General features: G+C 56.1%; 1 protein-coding gene across 4 annotated transcripts in view; it reads right to left on the bottom strand.

Annotated features, from left to right (window-relative positions):
- Gpsm1 (G protein signaling modulator 1) overlaps positions 1-14,003 on the bottom strand; it is a 28,324-nt gene extending 14,321 nt beyond the window's left edge. The window contains exons 1-9 of one of the 4 annotated variants that reach the window (XM_029536102.1): positions 13,986-14,003; positions 5,805-6,026; positions 4,821-4,956; positions 4,425-4,567; positions 3,918-4,041; positions 3,566-3,681; positions 2,964-3,119; positions 2,085-2,193; positions 971-1,094 (exon numbers count right to left, since the gene is read on the bottom strand). In XM_029536102.1, coding sequence (XP_029391962.1) covers positions 971-1,094; positions 2,085-2,193; positions 2,964-3,119; positions 3,566-3,681; positions 3,918-4,041; positions 4,425-4,567; positions 4,821-4,956; positions 5,805-6,025 — 1,129 coding nt within the window. In that variant the 5' untranslated portion in view covers position 6,026; positions 13,986-14,003. Of the gene's footprint in view, positions 1-970; positions 1,095-2,084; positions 2,194-2,963; positions 3,120-3,565; positions 3,682-3,917; positions 4,042-4,420; positions 4,568-4,820; positions 4,957-5,804; positions 6,027-13,076; positions 13,324-13,985 lie in introns of those variants that run through there. The other 3 variants (XM_021193918.2, XM_021193917.2, XM_029536106.1) reach the window with 3 other exon arrangements.
- Between the last annotated feature and the right edge of the window lie 1,314 nt (positions 14,004-15,317).

Raw genomic sequence — 15,317 nt, 5'->3', positions numbered from 1 at the left:
GTACCTATTACTTTGGCACTATTATTATTTGCCTCTTATATTTTTGCCAGTATACTATACCTCAGCCTTATTTGAAATACAGAAGTCTAATTGAAGAATAGTCATAGAAAAATATGTAAAATGATGTTTTATAATTCATCCCCCATGTCCTGTTTGGTTAGCTTGTTATGCAATATAAGTGGAATATCAGGGTTTTTTCTCCTTTGCCCCTTTTTATCATTAAAATGAACACAAAATGTGAAGAAAAAAAAGGGGGTGTAGCCTTGTTGGAGGAGGTGTGGCCTTGTTGGAGGAGGTGTGGCCTTGTTGGAGGAGGTGCGGCACTGGCACTGAGAGTGGACTTTGAGGTTTCAAAAGCCTATGCCAAGCCCCTTTCCCCGCCCCTTCCTGTAACTTTGGATCAGATGTGCACTCTTAGGTGCTTTCCCAGTGCTCTTCCTGCCTGTCACCACACTCCCCACCATGATGATAATGGACCACACCACTGAAACTGTTAGTAAGCGCCCAATTAAATGCTTTCTTTCATAAGAGTTGCCTCTGTCGTGGTGTCTCTTCACAGCAATAGAACAGTGACTAAAACACCCCTGGTCCCTGACATGCCCCAGTGGAGTCCATCTGTGCCCTAGAACTCGGGACACCCTGGCTCTCCCCACATCACACTGCAATGCAGTTCTGTGTCCGCCTGACTCTCCATCCCACTATGAGCTTTCCTGGGCAGGGAGTGGTATGGTCTCTCCTGGACCCAGAACAAGGACGAGTGGGTGTCCAGATCGGGTACAGCCTCTGCTCTTACTCAGTAGCTGTTAATGGCTTCCTTTCTGGGAGACCCACCCTGTGTCCTGAACTGTCTCCCCCACCCACGAGTCTCTCTCTTGCCACACCCCTGTTCTGAGCTGCCCTGACTACTGTACCTCATGCTGAGACTACAGACATGAGGAAGCACATTCCAGCCCCCGGAACCACAGCTTACCTTGTGCCTCATAGCCAGCCAGATCTGGCTTCTCTGCTGCTGCTGGGCTAGTCAGCCGGCCCAGGGCCAGCTGCAGGTGGGCAATATTCATGCGGGCTGTGAGTTCTCCGTTTCGGTCTCCAATCTGAAGCAAGCAGGGGTGGGTGGACAGGTGGCAGGTTAGACTTGGGACTGTGCTCTCTGAGCGTCAGTGACAGGGCTCTTGCACACCATCCTTGGCCTGCTGGACAGCCTGGGCTAACCTCAGACCCTTGGATTTCTGAGCGAGCCAGTCCTTCACTACCGGGACTTGACTCTGAGAGTCTATTCCTAGGTGTTCTGGACAGCCTCTAGTCCATCCCAGAAGTGCTCGGGGTCTTGGGAAACCTCCTGTGAATGGTCAGCCTGGCCTTGTCTTGGAGTAAGCCCGTCTCAACCACAGGAAGCTGTCTTCTCCTAGGGCCCACGAGCCTCAGGTCCCCGGTACTGAGACTCCATCGGTGGGATCCTCTTGAGTACAAACCCAGTATGAAGAACAAAGGGAACCATGAAGCTCAGACGTCTTTGGAGACCTCTGTTTGCACTCATGGGGAAGTGCGGCTAATCCCCTGTGGGGGGATCTTCAGACAGGGCTCTTCTGCTCCGGCCCATCCTGTTCTTGTACCTGGACCTGGGAGCCTGAGAAGCTCCCTTTGATGCTGTAGGGGCTTGAGATCCACCCTTAGTTAGCGAGGCTAGGTTTCTCTCGGATGTCCCTGCACTGTCCACAGTAGGAGGTGACTGAACATAGGAAGGGACCACTCAGCTTCCTAGAGAGGTATCACGGGGTATTCCTGGGCAATAGGACCTGTCTCCCTGGCGCACCTCCCAAAGGCTACTCCCAGCATCCCTGATACCTAACACAGCCCAGTTCCCTAGGGATTGGAGGATGGAATCCACACAGGGGACACCAGCATTCTAAGTGGAAAACAGATCCTTGCTCCCCCCATTGACCCACTGGCCCTGGTACACACAAGTGGGAACTGTCCTCCTAGGGATCCAGTGTTCAGAAAGGGTTGTTGAGAACAAGCACAAGAAAGAAGACAATGTGCTGCTGAGGCACCAGCAAAGACCTCGGGGAGTAGGCCCGGCTCACCTCCTGGGAGATCTGCAGATGTTTCTTGGCAAAGGTCAAGGCCTGTGCGGGGCTCCCCATGGACACATAGGCGTTCCCCAGGCTCCAGCACGCTCGGCCCTCTCCCACCCTGTAGAAGGTTAGACAATCACACCCTGCCTCCCAGGACTGCCGACTGCCCCAAGTCACTGATCCTCCCACAACCCTGGTACACAATGTACCAACAGCACAGTGTTTCCTCAGCCAAAGGAGCCGGTTGGCCCTGGCCACGGTGCTCACTGGCCCACCCCCTCGAAGGAGACATGCCAACCAGCTGCACTTTTGTGCTTTCTTGTTAAAAAAAAAAAAAAAATCAACTTGATAAACCTAAGCATGTTACCGGCTTACCCTGGGGCCAGTTGGGCCCTCAGAGCCCAGCAATTGTGTACTGTTACGCAAGGTCTGGTTCGCCCCCTAGTGGCCAGCAAGTGACTCCCTGCAGCCTGCTCCCTCACCCAGGTCCAAAGTGAACCATGCATTCAGGGACAGTTCGTGGTTTCTGTTGCTAGTCCCAGTATCTCTACCTAATTCCAGGACACTTCCATTATCTCCCCCCCCGAAGCCCTGGGGGCTGGGCAGCTCTTCGAGGATCCCTCCCGTTATAGCTGCCCCCAGGTCTGGGCTCTGAAACCCTGCTACATCCAGATCTGCACAGAAGGCTAGTCCAGAGCTGTGAGGTCACGAGCCCCTACAAGCCTTGGACCTACCTATTTGCTTAAACTGTTTCTCACTGAGGGATTGGCTGAGGGCCTATGTGGGATGTCGCTCTGAGCATGCATGCTGTGGCCCGCAGGGGAGCATGTACTCAAACACAGGCTGTCACTGTAAGTCAGGCCCAGCCAAGGCCCTGTTTTCACACACCTATCAGCCAGCTCCTGGGCAATAACTAGGTGCCGCAGGTGGTACTCAGCAGCACGCTCGTAGTCCTGTAGCAGTGTGTAGGTGTTGCCTAGACTGTAGCAAGCCTGAGCTTCCACCGCCTGGTCCCGGAGCTGCCGAGACAGCTGCAGCGTCTTCCTGTACAGAATGGGAGAGTTAGTCCCTGAGGGGAGTGGCAATGTCTCTTCTACATCAGGAACGCTCATCTTGACTTGGCCACTGCACTCAATTCACAGCACCAGATGCGTGTGGGTGCACGGGTTCCCACTGGCTAAGGAGTTAGCGAACTGTGACATTGGCTAACATCACCAACAGCTCTGAGCAGATGATATTTGCGGGGATCCAGTGTCTGCATCTCAGAACTGAGATGAGCATGAAGAACCTGCTCCATCTAGTGGCCACCCCTCTACCCAGGAAGTAGCTGACTAAGAACTGTGACACAGGTCAGGGACACCCAGGAGCTTCATGCGTTGGCCTTCTGCAGGGCAGCCAGAGTCTCCACTTGGCTCCTGGGACTGCGCCATGGGAGCGGCATCTCTGCAGCCTGGTGCTCAGTACACCCCAGGGCTGTCTTCCCTGCTTACTTGTAATGCTCAGCAGCCACATCAAAGCGCCCCAAGAAGATGTGAGCATTGCCCAGGTTGCTGTAGGCCCTCCGCTCAGCTGCCTTGTCTCCAAACTCCTTGGCGATGGCCAGGCGCTGCAGAGAGATCCAAACCCTGAGGTCGTCACATAGCCGTGCAACCCTAGGCCCCACCCAAGGTGCTAGCTTAATGTCTAAGTGTCCAGGGGAGTAGACTTTGACCACAGGACCAAATACAACACAAGTGGGGGGGGGCTCAGAGACACTCCAGCCCCATGCCGTAGAGGACTCTGAGGGGAACCCGAAGCCTTCCTACTACAGCATCCCTGCTCCAGTACCCAGGCCCAGCTCACCTCTTTGTGGAAGGTTGTGGCCTCCGTGAAGTTCCCCAGCAGGTAGTGAGTGTTACCGAGGTTGCCGTAGGCCCTGCCCTGGGCCGCCCGATCGCCTAGTTCCTTCACCAAAGACAGGTTCCTCCTAGGGGGCCAAGTCTTTGAGAGCTAGTCCTTCCTAGCACCAGGAAGTGGCTACATAGCTTCCTCCTGAAGCTGGAAAGTACTGAGTGGCTCTCCCAGGAGTATGTGGAGGGAATGGGATCCTTGGCTCAAATGACACTGGAGCCTCGGGGCTGGAAGGTTGGTCGAAGCCTACCATGCCATGAGAGGTGTGTGTGTGTGTGGGGGGGTGTAATGCCCACAGTGCAGTAGGGCTATCTATATGTGAGGGTGTTTTGTGTCTAGGAATCCTGCCCAGCCCCTTACCAGGAACACGCTGGCTCAAGAAGTGTTTCTGGAATGCAGGGGCATTCAGACAAGCCCAGCCCCATCGGCCCGCGGTGCCAGCCCACCCCACTCACTCACTCATAGAACTCAGAGGCCCTGTGGAGTGTCTCGCGGACATCAGGTGGCAGGTGCCCGGGGTCCTGGGCAGCATTCCAGGAGAGCTGTTTGCCCTTGGCGTGGTACACGTTGCCAATGTTGTAGAGTGCTCTTGCCTCCCCAACCTGTGGGCAGTGAGGTAGAGGCTCTGCAGTCCCCTAGGGAACTCACACCAAGGTGCACTTGCAGGGGTGTGTTCTAGTCCCATGGCCTCAGAGTCCCGAGTAAGGGCAAACCCAGTTCTACCCTCTACCCCTCTATTCTCTGCCAGTTGGGTGGCAGAGGTGGCTGGGCCTACTGCTTTGCCTAGTCATGTTTGAGGGTAAGAACCCCAGCAGGGATGGGAAGGGTAGAGGACCCAAGGGTCCGACCACTCACCTTGTCCCCCTGCTCCTGGGCAATGTCCAAGTGTCGTTGGCAGCAGACGATTGCCTCATCGAATCGGCCTAGGACCTTGAGTGTGTTGCCCAGGTTCCCACTAGCCTTGGCCTCCCCCATGCGGTCACCAATGGTCCTGGAGGGCAGGAAGGAGTGAGGGGTCAGTTGGGTTTAGATGGGCCCTGTGCTGATCAAGAGCCAAAGCCGCCTCAGAGGGAGAGACACACGCGTCGGTGATCCGCCAGCCCGGTCAGGTCTGTACTGCATGCTGAGGACAGAGAAGTGGGGAGGATCGCTGGTGGGGGGTCGCCAGCACGGACAGGGCTGGGGGAATTCTGCGCCCTGTCTACGCAGTCAGGGTGGCTCTGAGGCCTCTGTAGAAGCTGGGTTAAATGTGGTGTGAGAGGGAGGCCCTGCAGGACACAGTAGGAACCAAGAGTCAAAGGCTAGACAGGACTGGAGGCATCAAGATAGAAACTAGGAAACGGTGGGAAACGTGCAGAAGGGAGACCATAAACCTCCAAGGGGTCAGAGTTCACAGGGAGAGCAGGGGGGTTCCCCTGGAGTAAGACCATACCTTACAGAGAAGATGGCAAGAGTAACTGGAACCCAAGACCACAGAAAAGGAATAGCTATGGGTGGTAGAGACACAATCTCAGGGAGAAAGAGTCACACCAAGCCAGAGAGAACACAGAGACAGACACGTGTTCATACATGCACACGCACAGGCACACACACATAAATGCAGGCAAATATATATACACACACTTACATACATATACACATGGAGACAGCACACACATATATTTTAACTTGAACGCTGACCTCTAAGGGATTCACAGATTCCCCTTCCCAGGTCAGGCCCTCCTGTTGGGCTCTCCAGGAGCAGACAGACCTGTCCTGTCCAACCTCCCCCAAGGGCAGGGGACTCCACACACAGGGGACCAGGACAATGCCATCAGGCCACAATCCACCAGTACTTACCGTGCCAGCAGCAAGTCATGCTTGTGGAACTGCAGGGCCCGGGCATACTCCTTCAGGTAGAAGTAGGCATTGCCCAGCTGGCTGTAGATGGCACTCAGCGTCTTCAGGTCCTCAGTGCCCACCTGCACAGCAGCCTCGAAGAAGGCCACACCTGCCTTGAAGTCCCCCGCCTTGCACAGCCGCTCCCCTTCCAGGGCCAGCTCCAGACAGGAGGCTTCCATCCTGGGCAGAGAAGGAATACCATGGTCCCCCCCTTGACAGGCTCTGTGGTCACAATAGAGACGACATCCCTCAGCAGCTGTGCCCTGTCACAGCTCTGTTCACAGATATGCCAGCTGGGAGCTCATGCTCAGAGCAGATCCTGGCCCCCGACAGTACCCAAGCGGTGTGGCTCACCTTCTTTGCCCCTATCTTTTGTTCTTGTTGTTTCTGAACAGGGTTTCTCTGTGTAGCTCTGGCAGCCCTGGAACTGACTCTGTAGACCATGTTGGCCTCAAACTCAGAGGATCACATGCCTCTCTGCCCAAGTCCTGGGAGTAAAGGCGTGAGCCGCCGCTGTCCGGCAATCCCTGCCCTGAGCCACCGCTGTCCGGTAATCCCTGCCTTAATATCCAGCCCTTACCACCAGGGGCCAAGAACAGCCTGGGTCTGAAGGTTTCATCTGTAGGGTTACAAGCTCCTCAGGCTGTGTTGACAAGTGGAAATATCCTGTGGGAAGCTGTGCCGGAGAAGTTCCCTCAGACCCCGAACAGTGCCACCCCCATCCCCAAAGTCCCCATCCTATGCTGCTCCTGCACCCTGTGGCCTGGGGACTTGAGGACCCAAGTGTTTGCTCCAGTTTCAGACCAACCTGTCTTTTTTCTCTTCGCTGTTTGAGTCAAGGTCTCTATGTTGCCAGTCCAAGCAATTCCCTAGCCTTGGCCTTCCCAGAAACTAGAATTACAGACGTAAAGCATTGGGCCCAACTCTGACTGAATAACTTTAAAGTCAGCATCAAGTGCCCAGTTGTTCAAGATGCTGGCCCAGCCTCTGTGTCAGGAGGATCAGCCAACTCTCCAAAGTGATTCGGGGAAGGGGTAAAAATCAAGAACGGAGATGCTAAGCATTTTAACCAAAAGTTCTTTGACACAAACTGCAAAGCCACACCCTCTGTATTCTGTGTTATCAATGGAGCATTTTGAACTTTCCCAAGATAACAGTACCACATGAATAGATGGTGGAGTCAATAGACACCCCTGAGAAGTTGGTCCAAGCGTCTGCATCCCTGGGTTCAGAGCATTGTGCTGGGGGAAGTCCCACCCTCCCTGTGCCCAGGTGCCCACACAGCCAACACCCTCGGAACCAGGCCATAGCGTCCAATCCCCTTGGAATCCCCAAGCCCACAGCACCACAACTTCTTTTCTGGCACTCAAAAGGTCCCTGATTTTCCAGAAGCCAACCACCGACTGCCCCACCTTTCTCTTCTGACACCATATGATCAGGTGCCAAGAAGCAGTAATGCCTGCCTTCGATCTCCCCAGGGAATGGAACATGAGCTCTCAGAATGGATGGGCAGGAGCTTGTCTTCCACCTCTCTGAGGGCTTCTGGTACCTGTAATCACGCTGCAGTCTGGGCTTGTCTTGCTAGGGCATCTCTGGCTATCACCAAGTCAGTTCGCTCCCTCACCCCCCATGCTGTGCCCGGCTGGGACCCTGCTTTAGTGTGGGTGTCACTCTCTGGGTCTGTCTTGTCTGTCTGCCATAAGAAGGCTGTGAAGGCTTGCCCCTTCTAGACACACAGTCCAGACATTCCTACCCAGGGCTGAGACCCAGGCATGGCATTTGAAGGGGCCTTGGTCAAATGTTGAAAACATAGAACAAAGTTACTGAGAAGGGCGTTCGGGACATTAGATACACTTGGCATCAGGGAGAATGAATGGGCTTCTTGCTGGACTAGGGCTCAGGGATTCCCTCCATTTCTCTCTTTCCTCCAGAGACCAGCAGAGTCACGTGACCTCTCAAGGGTCAGGGCAAGGCATGTGACCTTGAGACCAGGAAGCCAGGCCCTGGACTATCCACTTTTGTTGTTATGCCAGGAACTCCCATCCCATACCTGCTGGAGTCCTGGATGGCCACCTTACCAAGCCCTCTGGGAAAGGCCATCAGTTGCCACGTTGGCCACAAGGGCCACGGTTACTGTGGCAACCAGCCACAAGGTATCTCTCTTGTGGCCAATGCCAAGTTCTGGCTTCCTCATTAAGGCCTATGTATCCCTGCCCCGTGGTTGCCGAGCAGCCAGTTACAGCTCAGCGATGTCATCCTTTTAGATGATGGCACAGGAGTGCCTGTTACATGGGAGAGACTACTGCCTCCCTGTCCCATCATCCTCCTAGACCAGTGTGTTGACACCCGAAGAGCAAAGGTTTGGGAGAGGAGTGGGGAAGAAGCCCTAGGGAATATTCCAGAAGGGGCATCGATGTGATGGTTACTCTGTACTAGGGGTACTGACTTAGGTCATGACATAAAGAGCCCTTCCCCACAAAACAGCTCTCAATCATGCCAGACACCCATCTGACACCTGTCACCTGCTCAACCCCTTTCTCTGAAGGTTCCTGTTCCTCCCCCAACTCCAAGACACTCCCAAATCATGCCTGGACCCACCCAGGCACCGGGCCTTGAAGCCCGATACCTGTCTGGTCCCCACCTCTTTCTCTGGAGGTTACGCATCTTCTGTACATACAGCCACAGTTCCAGGCCCACGGGCAGCAGCAATGGGCGGGGGCGAGGGGCACCATACACCACCTTGCACACAGCCTTCTCTGCCAAGCTCAGGGCCAGAGGCTGGCCCTCCATGGCAGAATTCAGCATCACAGAGCTCCAGCCATAGTCCCAGGGGACACGGCAGTCTCAGGATCTTAAGGCTACGGGACACCCCGAGCTCTCCAACAGCTCCTCTGTCCTCCCCAGGGTATAATGTGGATCAAGGGATCAAGGGCAGCTCAGACTGGATGGATGAACACTGATGGCGGGGGTGGGGTGGGGAGCTAAGGTAATCCTCTGCTGCCCTTCTGTCCTCCTTGGGGGCTGGGCAGGGAGCAGGGAATCAATCCCTTAGCACATTTTTACACAGCTCAGACCCAGAACCCAGGGACTTCAGGAGTGCTAGGACTGGCAACATTAGTGGTGAAAAAAAGATGGGCATGAGAATCTCCCAGTCCAGTTCTGATCCTCACCTGGCGCTGACAGACTTCCGCCTTTCGGAATGCCAGTCAGGAGAGCCTGTCCTACGGCTGGGCAAAGTTAGGATTCCGAACAACTTGGCCTCTTTACTCTCTCCAGCCCCTGCCGTTTGGTCTGCCCTGCATCCTGGCACAGGCAACTCAACTGAGCCGGAACGCAGAGTCCTCTTCTGCTTGCGGGACTCTTGCCCACGGTCACATCCACCCAGCTCTTCAAGGTAAGCTCCAGATTTCCAGGTCTAACCTGGGTGCGGGCCACACAGGGTCTGTGGAGGCTGGTCCCGACACAGTTGGGCTCTTTCTCTAACTTCTAAGGACACACCCACCTTTGTAGCCCTTCTAGGGCAAAGGGAGAGACCCCAAGAGTAGAGAGGAGCTACCAATGTCCACTGATGGACAGGACCACAGAGTCAGGGCCTGATCCAGTGCATGAGGGCAGCACACGGATGGCTTCTCAGAGGCCTTTCCCTAGACCACTGCCCCGTTTTGGCCTCACGCCCCCACCATGACCAGACCCCCCTGGAGCCCCCCTGCCGGGCTACATGTCTTTGGGCTGTGGAACCCAGAGATGAGAACAGGGTAAGTACAGCGGCAGCCACGGGAGCTGGACAGCAGGGGCACTGAGACTCCTTGGGGCTTTTACTTCCTGTTCTGAGTCACAGGGGTACCACTTCTGGAACACCAGCCTAGAACCCCCCAGGGGTGCTCTCCTGCCCACCTCCCCGTCAACACGCCTGCTTTGCTTTCCACCTTCTCCTGCTCTGTGGGGGCAGCCAGTCTGAGGCAGCTGAGCAGAGAAGTTCCTGGAACCTCTGTTCCCACCTCTGCAGGCCTAGAAGGTGCTGTCCACCTGTCACCTGTCAAGGTGACCACACACCCAGGGGTGCCACCATTTGAACAAACAGATGCTGGGTTACCTCAGGCCTCTGAAAGGCCTGTTCACTCCAAGGGTTGCCTGAAATTCTACTCTTGGGGTGCAAAATCAAAGTCACCTGGGTTCTAGAGCTTAGTGTCTCCCACTGTCCATGCCACTCCAATTCTGGGAGCGAGCGACTCCTGTCTGGTATTAGTCTTCTGTCCAGACAGACCTATAGATGAACAGATAAATAGTGATCCTTCACTTCCCCATCTCCACACTGAGGTCCTGACCCCAAGCCATGTCACCTATGGAGCCACTTTAAAAGGATCACAGCTCTGTGCCACTCCCCTTACAGAGGCCAAGAACACAAGAACCAAGACCCAGGCACTGTCTGCCACATCTCAGTCACTGAAGCAGTAGCTGACTCTACACTCTGCTCGTGGCCTCCCGATCTCATCCGTGTGTCCCCTTAACTCTCCTGGTGTCTTCTAGTACCCACAATGAGCTGTCTAGCTACCTGGATCTCTGCCTGCCCCCTTCTCTGCAGAGCAGTCACCTGGGACGGATCCCTGGCCAAAAGCTTGAGAGACCCTTGCTCACAGCTCCCCACTGCCCAGCATCTCGGCCTGAGAGACCCTTGCTCACAGCTCCGCACTGCCCAGCATCTCGGCCTGAGAGACCCTTGCTCACAGCTCCGCACTGNCATCTCGGCCTGAGAGACCCTTGCTCACAGCTCCGCACTGCCCAGCATCTCGGCCTGAGAGACCCTTGCTCACAGCTCCGCACTGCCCAGCATCTTGTAGAAGGAAGTTACACCGACTTTCCCTCAGCAGCCAGGGAAGCGCTGAGAGGGAGGAAAGGGGCAGTAGAAGCTGTGGAAGGGAGGAGAGACCTTAGCTTCAGGAAAGGACCTAATGGTCAGGTTTGCAGGGCCACCTGGGGAATTGTGCTGTCTGGGACAGTGCTGAGGCAAGGGCACAGAAAGAGGTGCTAAAGTAGGGGACCAGCATTGTGTGGCCACAGAGGCCTTGCCATGCCTGGGCACCAGTAGCCCCTACCCTAGGTGCACCTTTGTAAGGCCACTCCAATGTGGGCTCCCCTGCTAACCCTCCCGTCCGGCTTCACTCAGGCCTTAGCCTCTTCCTTGTGGGGCTGGCAGTCCAGAAGAGGACACGTAAGGGCTTCCTGGCTACTTGTCTCCGGGACCCTCTATCCCGAGCCCCTGTTCTGGCCCCAGTGCCAGTGTACCAGAGATTCTCAACAGAGACCCTCTCCATTCTACCCCACCCCTCCCAGTGTTCCTGCCTCCCTGACCCAGCCCCTCGCTACACTCCATGGGGAGCTGGTCATTCAGGGACACATCTGTGGTTCTTCTCAGCTCTTCAGCCCCATTTTGTAAGTATCAAACCCTCTCAGTCAGATGCCAGTAAGAACGGGGATGCTCGTGGGATGGTGGACGACGCAGAGCGCGTCTCCCATCAAGACATCCCGTACCAGCCCAGAGAAGCCACAGGCATTCTTAGATGAGGTGGATCCAGTTCACTCGGCACCCAGGTACCCCGGCAGCCACCGCAAGCTTCCATGAACACAGTGGGGTTCACGAGGGGACAGGACATGCTTGGATTTCCTCCTTCTAGTTCCAGAGGCCACAGGTTGCTGGGCTTAATGGTAGAGACTATTCATCTCTGAACCCTAACCCTGCTTCAAAATGCTTCAGGTACTTCACATCTGACAAGCCTATCAAAGTCAGGGACCGGCTATCCAGGCCTGGCTGTGACACAACAGGTGGAGACCAAACAGCTCACAGGCCTCCTGGCAGGCTCTGTGGGGAGGCTCTTGGCCTAACAACTTAAATCTGGTCCCAGCTCAACCCTCTGAGCTCAGCTTGGGTTTCAGCTTGGAGGACTGCCAGGCTGAGCACAGGGCCTCAACCAGTATCCTGAATACTGTTCCTAACCAGTGAGAGCTACACAGGGGCCGGAGTTCTGCCTAGTGGGTCACCTCAAGGGGGAACTGGGAGCAACTGACACAGCTTTGAGACCTGTGCTCTGAATGTCCACCTCTCTCTCTCTCTCTCTCTCTCTCTCTCTCTCTCTCTCTCTCACACACACACACACACACACACACACACACACATACAACAGTCTGCCTAGTAGATACCTCCTTCTCACAGGTGGCTGGCCCTGAGTTAAATGTGACCCCACAGAGCCTCTGCTCCCAGGGGACTCCAAGAAGAAGATGCTAGCAAACCTCTTACCCCTGCACTAGAACTTGGAGGCAGGGTGTGGGGCTCAGGCGTGATCTTCAACACCACACAATGGGGACACTGTCTCAGAGCTGCAGTATTAGAACTGGAGGGCAAGGCTCTGTTCACCAGGCACCAAGCCCTCATTTTGCTCTTTGGAGGTACTAGGCAGATCTTGGCTAGCTGATGAACCACCCCACTTGAGTAGATTTCTTCAGGGTTGACCCCTAATAGGGAGACCCCAGATTTGGGGAAGGGCTAGACGGGGTGGGAGCCAGAAGCTAACCGAAGGATGCCGGGCCTTCCTTTAGGGCTGATGGCCCAGCACTCAGGCTGGTCCAGCATCTCACTGGGGAACACCCTCGTCCATCAGGCGGGAGTCATCAGGGAGGCATGGAGCCAGGGGCAGGGCTATCCTGTCATTCCCAGTGGGCGTGGACACACAGCACAGACCGCTGGATCACCTGTGAACCTGCCTGGAAGGCAAATGCCTTTGTAAGGAGGCACACACCCACTTGCCTGGCTCTGGCCCAGCTCCTTCTGGCCTAGGGCTGGGGATAGCTAGTGAAGGCAGGGCCCCATCATGACAGCCTGGGTCGTGGCCATGCTACACCAACGCCGGGTCACGGCAGTATCAGGCTTGAGAAGAGAACTCCGGATAACGAAGACTGGCATCCATGCTACTCAGGGTCCCGCAGAGCCGGGTGGTGGAGTGCTCGCCCCGTAAGCCCTTTTGGCATCGGGATAGGGTTGCAGGCAGAACCCAGTCTCAACCCCTCTGCCGCGGGACTGATCTTTGGGCCCCGCGCCCCCACCGCTCCCTACGCAGATCCAGGGAGGCGCGTCCCCGGCCACGTTGCGCGTCGCCGCTGCAGCCTTTGTTCTGGGCCGGCAGCCTCCCGCCCGCGTCCGCCGCTCAGATCCCATCCCCATCCCAGTCCTTGAACTACCTGGAGTAGAGGCGCCTGGAGGCCGGGCCCGGGAGCTCCTCGGCCACGGGCGGGGCCGGGCTCGCCATGAGTCGGGGACGCGCCGAGCAGGAGCACCGCCCCGCTCTGCGGCCGTCCGCCTGCCGATCTGCCCGCCGGTCCGCGCGTCCGTCCGCCTGTCCGCGCGTCCGCGCGAGACGCCGAGGAAGTGATGTGCTGGGGTGCCGCCGCCCCTCCCGCCAGAGCTGTGATGTCACCGCCGCCAGGCGGAGGGAGGGTGGGGAGGGGCAGGCGCCCACCGGCCACCACTGCGGCGGTCCCGCCTACCGTGGGGTGGGCGGGGCTCTGTCTTTGAGGTCCAGTGCAAGGAGAGTCCTGCTCTAGTGTGGACAATGCTGTTTCCTTTTCTTTGGGGGAAGCCCTGCTAAGCCCCTGGAGTTTAGTGCTTTATCTTACACACACACACACACACACACACACACACACACACACACACACGAGACTTTGCTGTCACACACTCATCCTGTTCCTTTCCTGTCACCGCTTGTGGGGTACAGGCCATGCAGATGCACCTGGGGCTAAGGAGAAAATAGGTCTTCCTGGATGGAGTCAGGGTGGGAGGATGCTGTCCAGCCCTGGGCAAGTCTCTACCCTCCTAGGGCTTTTACCACCAGATTTCATGTTGTCACTACCTGTGAAATGCAAGCGTTTGGAAAACATACTGGAAGAACACCAGGAGCCCACGTAGGAGACTGGCGGTTGCTCATTCATCTGTCTATCCTCCTCTGAGTTCTCCCAGGACCCTGAGGATATGAACCTCTGAGTGATCTTTCTTCATCCACACTTGAGTAGCCTGGGAGCCTTCACCTCAGCCAACCCCAGCCAGCCACAGGGCACCATCCCCGGACAGCCAGCTCGATTGGGACTCACCCAGGTCTCTGCTCTCCTCTCCGGGCCAATCTAAATCTTCTTGAAAAAGTAGCTGTGACCCTCAGTGGAACAGGGACAAGTCAGGGTGCAGACTATGGCAGTGTCCTTGGCAGTTTTTCTGCACCCCTGGCCCCTGGCCTGAAGAGGGACGCCATGCCAAGGTCACCCCAGACAGACCCTGTAGACGCAGCCCACAGGACAGTGGCTTCAGGCAGAGAGAAATGGCAACAAAAGCAAACACAAGATAAAACTGGGCTGTTGGCCCCGAGTTAGTTTGTTTTCCTAGGAAGGAGCAGGAGCTAGCAATGAGAACCATCTGTGCCTGGGGCGAGGCGCAGGCTTGCTGCTGTCCCCACACCTCCCCCTAAGACCACAGGAGCCAGGGCTCGCTCTCACTTGGCTAAGGCAGAGCGTGTGTTATGGCTGGCCAGGCACCACCCACGTTTGCTGAAGTCTAGGGCCCTAGCAGACCCTGGCTCTGGAATGCAGGCGCTTCCTGGTTGCCTTCAAAGGACACAACGTGCACATGGAGGCTGCTGTGACCCACTTGGTGTCAGTCTGAGCTTAGACCCCCCAGGCCTTGACTTTAGGAGGCCCTTAGAGACACACTACAGCAACGCAAGCCCCCGTGGGCCCCCAGCTTTGCCAAGGACCAAACCAATGAGCCCTATATGTGATGTTACAGGGTTCTGCTGTTAGGCCCACAGCATTCTACTGGGGACAAATTTACTTGTTCCTTGAGTCAGGAAGAGGGGCACAGGTTGTGAGTCAGCTCTGAAGCAGGCTGTCTGAGGTTTCATTGTGTGTTAGAGAGACACGAACTTCAAAACTATCCCTGTCCCTACCGACCAGGAACAAGCTGCTTTCTCCAAGCTTCTGTTCTGTCACCTACAAAGGGCCTGTGAGGATGGGGCCTGTGTAGTGCTTACGGTTTCTGGCATACAATGAGTACCTCTGGCACCAGAGAACTATTACAATTGTAGTTGACCCTGGGGAACCCCACAGTCACTCCTGGCACACACTCTACAACACAGCCGGAGTAGCTTCTGCCATCAAGGGCCTCTTCAGGTGGAATGTAGTAAGAGTAGGCACGGGGAAGCAAGCCCAACATCAGGGACACTTGTGGGGAAGGGCAAGATGGGCCTAGAAGAAGAGAGATATCAACCAACATCTCTGTGGGCCTCCTGCTAGCTCTGAACACGCACACGCACACGCGCGCGCACACGCGCACACACACACACACACACACACGGAAGGAGAGGGAGAGGAGGAAGGAGAGGGTGAAGGGAGGGGGAGGGGAAGAGAGAGGGAGAGAGAGGAAGAGGGAGAGGG

The sequence above is a fragment of the Mus pahari genome, chromosome 3, assembly GCF_900095145.1.
Source record: "Mus pahari chromosome 3, PAHARI_EIJ_v1.1, whole genome shotgun sequence".
Taxonomy (NCBI): domain Eukaryota; kingdom Metazoa; phylum Chordata; class Mammalia; order Rodentia; family Muridae; genus Mus; species Mus pahari.
Note: the sequence above shows the minus strand (reverse complement) of the source record. Positions and strands in the feature narration are given on the sequence as shown.